The sequence below is a fragment of the Trematomus bernacchii genome, unplaced genomic scaffold (assembly GCF_902827165.1).
Source record: "Trematomus bernacchii unplaced genomic scaffold, fTreBer1.1, whole genome shotgun sequence".
Lineage (NCBI taxonomy): Eukaryota > Metazoa > Chordata > Actinopteri > Perciformes > Nototheniidae > Trematomus > Trematomus bernacchii.
Genome location: NW_022987683.1, coordinates 2,285,213 through 2,297,413, shown reverse-complemented (window position 1 = coordinate 2,297,413; position 12,201 = coordinate 2,285,213). Strand labels below are relative to the sequence as shown.

Below are 12,201 nucleotides of genomic sequence, written 5' to 3'. Positions count from 1 at the left end.
GAGGATCCAGCGGCTTTGCTATTATACATCTTGTACTGCATGGGGATTGTAATTAATGCTGAACTGGTACCCCATTGTCAAGATCAATAGTGCAGAAAATTAGATTTGTTCTTTTTGTGTTAATGTATAGGAAGCATAGTGCTCTGGTCACTAGAGGAAATACAGTGGACTGACAACAACATAGAATCCTGGGTAGTCTAGAACCTAAAGAAGAGTAGGAATGCAGTAGTATCAAACATAGAATAAACTACTCATTTCCTTTTTTCATGCACTGTTCTACTTTTCCTGAAAGCCAAAATGCCTGGAAGCCCTGCTTTGACAGCACACCCCCCTCTCTGTAATTGACCCATGTGGGAGAACAATTCTGTGAATGGCGATGTTTGCTGATGGAGGATTAAGCTCCCAGTCATGTAAACAAACACGGGCCAAGACAAACACCTATCTGCTGAAACTGTCTCTCAGGGCCCCCTCTGGGTTCCGGAATCTTCATGTATTAAGAAGTGTGAGGACGGGAGCGAATGCTAATAGTGTTGTGATTCACTATCAGTTTTGCAAAGCTGTGCTTTTCACAGACAGGTGAAACGGTTGAGACAAATCCTTTAACTCCTGCTGAAGATCTGCATAATGCCATTCACAGTTGGCAAAGAAGTAAAATGGTGTTTCTGTCACGGTGCACTTCACTGAACTACAGCCACCAGTGAATAAGCTGGATAAATATATAATGACAAATGGATGGTTCAACCGAGCCAAGATTCCCAGTCCAGATAGATTCATCCTTGTAACGTAGAAAGGTCTAATCATCTTTTTCCTATAAATCTGGGACTTCAGTTAGAAATAAGTGATGCAACTGATACCGTGGAACAGTATTATTGGGTGGGAGGGAAATGGGTGCTATTTTTCACCAGGCAGACATTTCACAGTCTGAATTGATGATTAGAGACTGTATGTGTACCTGTGGAAATATGAGCTCAATTTTTGTTGGCTGCATCCATATCATATACTGCCTTGCTGGGTATTTATGCGTGTGCGGTGTATAAGGCGTTCTTCTGCAGCACAGACTCTGTGAGTGACCTTGTCAGATGGAGGAGAACTGGGCTTCGATTCAAAATAGCTCTTTCAGGTACATTTGGTTTTGCGTTCATTCCAATCATCAGCCATACACTCGTGTCTGCCTCTCTCTTAATCTGGCTGGAAGTAATGGAAACCGGCAGACAGGCTTCAGGTGCAAATATAAATGTCACTGCAATTACTGTGAAGAGAAGTCTGCAAACAAACCGTGAGTGAGCGCCTGTGTATGTGTGTATGTGTGTGCATTAAATTGCACGATTTTGTTGGTGTATTATGATGAAGGTGGTAAAAAAGTGTTCCTCTTTTTCAGTTGTGCTACCTATCATACTCACCTCTATTTTACTATATCTGACAGACTCCCTCATTCTCCTGAGAAACCATCAGGAGGACATTAAAGTCAAGCAACAAGTACTTATTAATAATAAACTAAGCAACAGTTAATGATTTAACTATTGATGCACAGCTTTTAGGATAAACGTTACATTTGTGAGTTGATTTTAAAGAAAGAATATTCACTAAAGGCTTGGCAGACAGACAGATGGTTATCTAACTTACATAGGCATCATAGTTTAGGAATTCATCACCAAATGTGGGACCTGTTTTAAGCACGTAGCTCCAGCTAGCTTGTTTCATTTATGTTATATTGTACTGTATGTATTTTAAAACATGCTTTGGTACAGCTACCAAAGGGTACAACAAACAACACTTTCCTGATTTGGATGCAGGTAACAGCCAAAGATGCCTGTAATTATGGTCTGTTCTCTTCCGTAATCTCTTCCTGAATCTTTTAGCCGTTTCTGTCTCACTAGCATTTTATTTGAATGTGCTAATGGTACAGAGATTTGTTATCTGATATAGGTCTTAGAGACAGAGGGATGAATAAACATGAAAGTGCTGAAGCAGGTAGCGGCAAATGAGGCTGATGAGTGAGTGAGTGTGGGAACGCGGGCGGGTATGCTAATGTGCTGGAAATGTGATGCAAATGAGCTTTTTTCCCCTTCAAATGCACAGAACCTCTCAGTGTTGGTATCAAACAACGCGGCTGACGTATTAGCATGAGGTGTTTGTAGCCAGAGCGGTGAACAGCCACACACTGGGCTTCAGGTGCTGACCTCTGATCAGCATGGGGAAAGAATCATAGGGAAAGGAAGAAAAAAAAAAAAGCACATCCACTTACACACAACGACTGTGCCCCCACCTCCCCTCGGCTGGAGCACATTAGGATTGCTTAAAATGTCAGTGGCGGTGAACTGAGGAAGGATTACAGGGGTGTTAGCATGTCATTATGTACATCAAACAAATCCACCACTTCTGCCAGGCTTCAATAGCAATTCCTAACGTCACCATAAAGGCGCGTCGCTGTATGTGTTAGCAAAGCCGAGCACTACACATGGTATTTTAGATTTAGCCACAAAAGCTTCAATCAGTCATTCTGAATGCATTACGAGGACTTCATTGAGATACTTATATGGGGATCGTATGTGCTGTAATAGCGTCACTATCATGTCAAATGCAGTCATGAAACCTTACAGGTGTGTAGTTGAGATCAAAATGAAAGGGGTTTAAAGAGCGTGTAGTGTATTCCAGGATGGCTGAAGCAAGGGGTCAGGGAATGGGGTAGAGGCCACTTTTCGCTCCAGGTGGGATTTGGTGTTATTATATTGCTAGTTTTTTCATATGTCTTTCCTCTGTATACACAGCAGGTTTAAGAAGTAACGCAAGCATAATTGTAAATACTGCTATACAGTAAATCAGGCAGACAATCTCTTCAATATATCAATATTATTATATTTAACTGGTGGACTTAGGAGTAAAGCAACTACTGGAGTACTCCAGCCAGGGACAATTCACTACCAAGCAGCATTGCAGACACAGTTGCTAAGTGACAAGTTGCAGGTAAGAATGGACATGGAGTCATGGTGAAAATGAGGGTGAAAGGGAGGGGAAGAGGAGCAGCAGAGGAATTGATTGGTTCTCTCTTAGGAATAATGGCTGCCTCTTGGAGTAATGTTGGATGAGAGTGGAGGAAGATGAGGCATGGACTGATGGATGAGGAGCAGGGAGGGTTATTGCAGCTGATCAATGCTTGGTGAAATGGATGAATAATCTGAACAAGTGAGAGAGGAGTAGCTATAATGGACAAGAAAGAGGTGGGGAGTGTCCAGGCTTTCATATTGATTAAAGGGGGAGGGGGGCAGTCTCATTCTGTCGTCTCACATGAAATAAATGTGGTTACTCCCTCAACATGCTCTGCCACTTAAAACATGATTTCTTAAATATGGTGATGTCTTAGTAACAGGGATTACAACATGTCAGTTACTGGATGATGAATGAAGGGCTTAAAACACTACGGTACATTTGGAAAGTCATCTTTTTTAAAAGGGATGATGTCTTTAGAAGATCACACCTCATGTGGAACACCTTAATAAACTAATAAATGTAAATATTAAATAAAGTCTACCTGATTAATGTTGCGGTCATGACACAAGTGTGTTGTCACAGCATTGTCCACTTTTGGTGGTTTTTTATCAAAGGTTTTCAATCCCTTGACTTGGCTTGTTTCTCTATAAAACGACCATATTGTAGAAGAAAGGGTGTATTCAGGCGCAGCGTAGGAGCTGTGTTGTGTGTTGAATATGAACACATACAGTTAGCTCGCAGCAATTTATATTATGTATGGCAGACATGCATGGAGGCCAGAGGAAGTTTGGAATTTGATGGGGCGTGTTCGTGCGTGCTTGCTCAGCTGAATTGCCTTATTGGATTGTATCTTGTGTAGTGCTTATAAAGTTTGTGTGCATTACGTTGTATTAACCATTATTGACTATAAGGGTGTGCTTGAGTGTAAACAACCGCATGCTGCCTGTGGATTCACAATGGTCCAAACTTTGAAAGTATCTCCTTCCTCCTGGACACTGCTGCTGTCGATACTTGTGTTACTCATGCTTACTAACTTCCTTGTTTTTGCTTATTCAAGGAAAGTGAAGCCCTGCTGTGGTTGCAAGATAGCTAAAGCACTAACATGCCCTATTAGGGGATTGCAGATATGAAGGTTTTCCTATTGAGGTTGAATCAGTAGTGTTTTAAAATCAATCTAGGATAGGGCAAAACATCCATATGCTTCTTTCTTTATAGATTTTTGAGGCTGTATTGTCCCCAAAAAAATAAAAGAATATCCAGTTTCTCTGAAAATACCCCAGTGGATTCTAATATGGTTCATAGTGGTCACTTCCTACATTATGGTTGCAATTCTCAACGTGACCTTTGCTAACTTGATTCCGATGAAGATCAAAGCTTGCCTACTCCAACTACACCGTGGGCCGGGGGCTGAACATGCATTTAGCACGGACATTACTAAATCAGTTTGATCCATTAGTCAATCTAATAGCTGCATCCAAGGTCCACTTATATGAAAGGAGATGTGAATGGCTGGGGTAAAGAACATCAAGGTAGACAGAAGGAGAGGGACAGCCAGAGACATCAGGACTAATTATACTGTAAGTGAGAGAAAAAAGGGAGGAAAGGGTGACAGTGACACAGAAAAAGGGAATAGAAAAAAGACAGACAGAGGTCTCTCTCTTTTGACGCTGGCTAAGCTTCTGGCCCAGTTCTGTGACACAGTCGATGTAGAATCTTCTGGTTGTAAAGTGACATTGGGGAATACAAAAGAAAGCGTGCTTCCGTTTTTTTCTTCCCTTAGTAAAACAAACCGCTGTCTCTCTTTCAGTGCTCCCCCCATCCTCCTACTCCTCTGATATTCCTTTAGTCTCAGATAGCAGCACCGCACTTCATTTCCCACTCTCTGTTGTGCACACAATCATCCTCTCACTCTCTCTTCCTCTGATGAACAAACAAAAATACAGACATACAAGCGCGCACTTCCTCTTCTCTGCCAGTGTGTGTCTCATGTATCCTCTGGCTGCCTGCGGTGTCCGTTGGGATGCTAGTGCCTGTTAAGCATGCAGACAGGCCGCTGTGTTGTGAGGCCATGCAGTTTCCAGTGATCGTCTACATGGAAAGTTAGCCTTACTTTACATTGTTTTATTTCTATCTATCCAGTAAATTGGAAGCACGATATCCATCAGTATTTTGACGCCATGGAATATCTATAATATGAACAAGCCATGAACAAAAACACTTGTTCCACATTCTGTAAATGTCACACAAATACCATAACAAAAGCTACACTATAGTAAATGACAGATTACAAATGTTTAACCACATTATGCAGTAGTCATAGCTGTGAACAACAAAAAAGATGTCCACCAATTAATGGCACTCTGCTCCTGCTACTGACTAGAACTACATCAGTAACTCTACATCCATGTCGCATCATAACTAATCTGGGTTCCAGTCAATGAACAGTTGCTCTATTTGCTGGTTGCACTTGTAATGCCATGGGAATAGTGATTATGCATGAGGAGAGGAAGCTGCTAAAAACATCTGCTGGCTGCTCTCACGTCTTTCATTTGATGTCCCCATCTCTCTGCTGGCAATGCTATTAGAACCTGTATGCAAATCTAATGTTTGAAGGCAATGCATTAACTATCAGACATTCATCAAGACTCCCATAGAACATCCGCCTCTACCTGATCTGCACTTGCTCTGCTGCTCTCTGCAATACACACACACACGCAAAGTGATTGATTGACTTTGAAATATTGTAATGACAGTAATGGGTAGGAACATAATAACACAGGCGCCAGTGGTTTTAGTTTCTGTTCAAAGTGCTCTCAATAGACTTGTGGCTGGTATTTCTAGTTGTCAAAGCTAAAAGTTATCCCAAAATCAATACTCACAGACCATACAGCACAATGAAGAATGAGAGTTTCTTATTTAAAGTATGAATTGTGCTTGGATTGCTTTAACTGCTAGATTTATGCGGACTTGTATTTCATCGCACAATTATATATATATATATATTTGACCTACTTCCACAATGTGTTCTATTTTAGTGCAGTGTATCAGATACATATATCATTTCCACCACAAGACACCCTGACATTCCATCTTTGTCTTTTCCCTACGCCTTTCTGCATTTGCCCTTTGCCTCCCAGAGGACGATGGTCATCAGTGCTGAACTCGACAAGATGTCTGTGACAGTAGATCAGTATGTCAAATGGAGGGAGGATGTGAGTGAGGGATCCCTTGCTCCTTCTACAAACCAATACGTGCATTGGGCGGGGTACAATGTGTGTGAATTGTGGGGAGAGAGTTGCAGTGATGAGAGGTCAAGGCGTGTGTCCTTGCCTGCCTATCATCTGTGCTCTGTAGAGATTAGCCACTCTCTTGGAGCAGTACTGCCAGATGCCACCAAGGGGAGCTCTGAAGCTGTGATCATCTGTTAGGAATACAGCATGTCTCCCCCCTCCTCCCCCTTCTCTTCTCTCTCTTGGCGGAGAGTCCCTATCACCTCACCTAATTCTGTCTGCTTCATTTTATCCTACACAAAGCTGACAAATTCATAGGTTTTGTGGAGAAAGGATGGAAAATATACACACAGAGAGAGAGGGGAGAGAGTGGGTGAGGGAGACTGGCTGGCGAGAGCTCACAGGCTTTACTTATTTTGGAGCTTACTGATGCAGCTGTAGATATGTATGACGTTGCAAGACCCATTAAGAACAACAGACAGAGAGTGGATGAGACTGTTGAGACCACTACGATAGCCGCAGCTGGAATCTAACGCTCGTCTTTTAGATGGCGGGGTACTTGTAATGCAAGATATCATGTTAGCTCCAGTGGGAAGACCAGCGGAAAACAAGAATGGTGTGTTTGTGTGGATGGACTTGCATAGCATTTGTAAATTAGATAATTAATAGTACACTGAAAACAGAATGTGGACAAATTGTTAGCAAAGTACGATACAATTGAATTTAGCAGCCTAGCATTATATACATTCTTTGCCCAGCTTATATTGGTTAGTTTTGGTTAGACTGACATGGAAGTGTACATTTTAATGCAAGGTGTTTTCAAAGGCGACGTTTGTACGTTTTGACTCTTTGCAGTCATTCAACAAAATACATTTTTTGCATAAAATGCACAGAGTATAAATTATGTAAAATATGATATGCATCTCTTGATTATGTAAAACAAATACAGAAACAAACTATTGTTCTTTAGTCTAGATATGATTGACCTTTGTCATAAAGCATGAGGCTTACGGTGCCTTGCTAATGTAATAGACACTATTTGCAGCTTTTAGAATATCATGTTACAGAGAAATATATTGTGTTCAATGTTTTCAATGTAAATTAAAGTTTAGAAATGTGCAGTAATGTACACATGCAGTAAACATTTATTTTGCACCAGCATACAGTTTGAATGATGATCCAAACAGTGTTGTCTAATTTTAAGTGTTATTGATCGTTGTTAAAATATGTAACATCTTGCACCCCTGGTGACACTAAATAATACCAATAACAAGCATTTTCTATTAAGATTTTTTAACCATAAATGTACTTATATAAATATATATAAAACCAAAAAGAGACTTACAGTCATTTATTTTACTGTCTAAAAGACGATACACTTATTTAGTGAATGCACTTAAATGCCTTGGCGTGAAGCATGCACGTATTTATTGATCAGCTAGGTATCAGCGCGGCAGTAAACACAGGGTCAGAGGTGGTCAATATCATCGATACCCCCGTCCTTTTGCCTCTCGGTGGGGATGGCCTGGTGTAAATCTAGAGAGCTCTTTAACACTTAGGCCACCTGTTATGTCAATTACAGTGATCCACTGAGGATTCAAGCTATTATGCGAGTTAATGGAGATTGCTGGGAAGCTCAAACCGTAGTTAGTTCTAGTTCAAGGCATGGACTGAGTGCTGGCGCTATATATCTACTCAGCTACATTAGGTTTTCATATGAAGATCGAGGACAAAGTGAGATTAACATAACACTACAGGATGTGCCTGCTGTTTTTATGTGAGCAACAGGTGCTTGTATGTAAGCTCTAAACAATACACGTCATAGACACAATTATGTTCAAAGCTGTATTTAATCAAAAAGGATAGGAATCATTTAGTTAAAAATGTATAGGTATATGATGGGTAGACAGACAAGGCAGATAATAGTGTCTCAATGTACGTGCATGTGTTACTTATTGTGCTAATGCTGCAGTTGGTAGGTGGGTTGGCTCCTGCTGTAAATCTTTAAAACTGTGTTGGCCTCCCAAACTCATTAAGCTAGTCTCACTCCGCTGATCACACCGAGCTCTAAAGCATAACATGTTGATCCCTGTGATGCTGCATTCAGTTACCACACTGAAATATCTCATATTATTGCATTATGATAGACATTCTGATGTCTAGTTGGCATGGACATTTCACCCTATAATTTAACAGCACTTAGTTCACATTAAAAACCACTTTGTATTCCTTCTTTAGTCTCTTAAGCTCCAACAGTTTGAAAAGCCCCCACCCCCATCCTCTTTCTTAGGATGTTTTTGCAGGCTCACACAAAGAAGTTAAACTTTGTGTTAATGCATTCACATCAGGCCCTTTTGAATTTGCTGCAACTTACAATTTGTGTTATTAGGTCTGACAAGCCATTCATTCCAATTAGAATTACTACAAAAAATGTGATAAGTAAGCACGGCAAGTGTAAGTGAAATTGATTGTATCTCACTGCTGGTATCTGCAACTGCCAATTGATGACCTGGTGCATCCAAAGAGTCTCAAACATGCCGAGTGTGTACTGTATGTGTGTACTTAGTAAGTGTATACAATTAAACTTGGAAGAAGCAGAGGAACACTGCAAGTCACACACAGACATGCAGGTTGCTGGGGCTCTTTGGTTTTCCATTAGCTAAAGGTCTGTGAAGATGTGTTAGGTAATTTGTTCAGAAAGGGTGTAAGTGCATTGTCACCTTTGATATATTAGGGTGCATTCCATTTGTGTAGCTGAGTACATTATGTGCATACATACTGAGGAGAGCACATTCCCCACTTGCTCATTAATAACAATACAAAACAACGTCCTGGGTAAAATGTGCAGATTTGTCTTTGATCGCAACATGATGCATATTTACTCACTCTGATTGGGATTTTAGTATCATTTTCACTTGCACTGTGTTGTATCTTCAATTATTTGCTTTTGAGTGACCTTTGGAATTGAAAGTGAGATAGATCTTTGGTTATTTTATAGAATAACATGAAGCCAATTAAAGACAGACATAAACAGCACCAGCTTTCTGTTCAACATCAACCTGGAAACAGAAAAATGTTGTGTTAAGATGGCTAGCAATCAAAGAAGAAGAAAGATGAGACCAGCACTCCCTGTGAGAGAGAAAAGAGAGTAAAGAAGAGTCAAATGAAGCAGCAAAGATAAGTTGTGTGGCGGACAGAGGCACCACTCCAACTGCGGTGGCCCTGGATTACACGGGCAGTGTTTACCTGGCGCAGGTTGCGGGTGACGCGCACATCGTGCCAGGTGTTGTCGTTGAACTTGCCGTTGACGGGCTCCACCAGGGCCTCGAACGCCCCCGAGCCCAGGTTGATGACCAGCCAAACGGCGCCGCTCTTCAGGGACAGGTTCACGTAGTCTGCCGATTTGCCGGTGTGCAGCATGAGGCCGTTGCGCTGCAGCGTGCGGAAGGACAGCGTGATCTCGTCGGTGCTGCTCTGGATGGGCGTCAGCGACAGGTCGTAGCAGAAGAACTCGTTGCCCTTGAAGGTGGCTACTGACTCTTCCTTACCTGGAGAAAAAAGAAGAGAGGAAGAAAAGGAAAGGTAAGTAAAACTCTATGAATGCAGGATTAGAGCAATATTATGTCTTGTTGTGTTAAAAAGCCATATTCCAGCTATTAAAAGCCAAATAGGGTCTCTGAGCAGATTAACTTCTGAACACTGGTATTGCTCACAGGATCTCATGGGTCACATATTTTGAGATGAAACCGATTAGCTGTGGTTATTAATTCCAGTGTTACAACATGAATTGTTGCTACGGCTCTAATGCTTGCAAGAAATGTTCGCATCATGAGAAATTCACAGGGCAAAAATAACACTTCTTTCACTTAACAAATACATGACAGGCACAGAATAGAACCGTACGAGAGCTCCTGAGATGGTATGAGAGAAAACAGAGAGCAAATAACAGGGGGATCATGAACGTCCAACAGAAAGGGAAGAATAGGTGTTGACAACTTTGCTAATGCCTGTCAGTCTGTCTGCAGCATATGGCCTCTTTCCACTGCAGGGAGCGTCTTCACATACTACCAGTCAAAACAGCGAGTTCGTACAATGGACATGTGTCAAACAGAAGCCTAACAGCAGCAGGGGAGGACACAGTGCATCAGTCAGGAACCGAAGGAACACCTGCCGCTGTCACAACATGAAGTACCACTGCAACAAAATCACAGCAGGGACACCTCAATCACAGGAGTGTGAACACTGGAGCCACTGAGCATGAGATGAGCTTTTATCTAGTTATCCTTATTGTTTCCTATAATAACATTTACATACAGTGTATTATGTATTGTTTTTATTTTATTATTTGGATCATATCATATATTTCCCCATGTCTTGTACAATAGTAATGACCCCCAATGTTATATCGATTTATATAAAATAATACAAAGAGTGGTTACAACAAATGCTGAAATAGTTGGTACAGATGCCCATAAGAATGGCATATCTCAACTCTTGAATAACTCTTCAACACTCATCATTCATTTCCAACATGAACTGTGATATGAAGTGAAACTCTACTTCCTGTGTTCATTTGCCCCTGCGCACCTCTGTTTCCCTGGGGGGCCAGATTGAAGATCCTGCCTCAGGTAATGAGGTTTAGGGCTGAATCAGGAAGGAGAGGGGGTCAACTCAAACCACCAATAGGGTGGATCATCAAATCTAGTTTATCCTGAAGTTCCATTACAGGAGGATAGCTCCTAGACCTCAGTGCATTTCCCCGGGGAGGGAGGCTGGAGCTGGAGGGGTGGGTGGGGGGGCTTGGGGGGCTGGTCAGCTGGCAGACAGATTGAAAGCCAAATTTCATGAGCGAGTGAGTTTGCCATAGGAGCAATCTGAGGTGAGAGGATAGTGGAGATGGATAATAGTGTGTCCATGTCATAGCTGTGCACTTTGTACTGAGATATGCCCATGGAAAGGTCAAGGTGTGGTAGCCTACATGAGGAAAAGTTGATTACACTATTTTATTAACGCCAAGAAATGGAAAAACTGCTGCCTGGAAGTCACAAGAAAAGGTAAAGCCAAAGGAAAAGTGAGAGGCAGAAGAGTGCTTTGTTAAATGACACACTAACTGCTATACTTCTGGAACATTAAAGGGAGTGGTGTAGCTCCCTTTGAGGAAAACGTAGACACATAATATGGGTGCATGCACTTGTATAAAAGAAAAAACATTTCACATGTAGAGGAAAAAAGAGGAAGTGAGGGACGAAATGAGACAGCTACTTAAAAGAGCATTTTGGCTGAAATTGACATTTAGAGCAATCTCAACTGAAGTGTGAATTGTTATCGAAAAAAGGCATCAAAGGAGGAAGAGGAAAGAGATGAAGAGGAAAAATGAGACGGAGGAAGACAAAGCAAATCCCCAAAGAGCAGCCTTCTGGCGGTGCCTGCGATGCTGATGTAGGAAGAACAAAAGCGTGGCAAATGGACCACAGCAACCATTTTCAATTATGTATTAAGTTGGACCCCCCTCCCAAAGTATGGGCTGTTTAACGGTAAGCAACAAACAGCTTGTGATTGCTTCCATGGGCTCAGCGCGATGGAGCCGCATGCAAAGAAACTTTCTTTTGTTTACGTCTGTTTAATGAATAGAAGGCTGAGAGGAGGAGATAAAGCTGGAGGGGATCAGGGAGTGTTGCACGCGGCAGTCTGGTCACGATGCCAACAATGTTCCTTCATAAATTCTTCATTCTTTATATGATTTTTGAACTTAAATGTAGGAGGTACGAAAACTAATTGACAAGCCAGGAATGTAATAATGTGTTATCCAACATTTGGGTTAGGTCATTCCCTGTATCTCTTTTGCCCAGGAAGTCACTACTGCTCTTCCACACTGGAAAGGCCTTTCTTCTAGTTTCCCAGGAGAGAAAATAGGATCACTGCAGCCTCGACTTTCAAGAAACGTGAATTAATGCAAGAAATGCTTCTTTTCTTTCCTTCTCTG

General features: G+C 41.6%; 1 protein-coding gene across 1 annotated transcript in view; it reads right to left on the bottom strand.

The window, feature by feature from the left end:
• The window catches only part of nrxn2b (neurexin 2b), a 619,828-nt gene that overhangs the window by 338,251 nt on the left and 269,376 nt on the right, over nucleotides 1-12,201 (bottom strand). Inside the window, 1 exon segment of the mRNA XM_034136360.1 lies at nucleotides 9,465-9,766. Coding sequence (XP_033992251.1) covers nucleotides 9,465-9,766 — 302 coding nt within the window.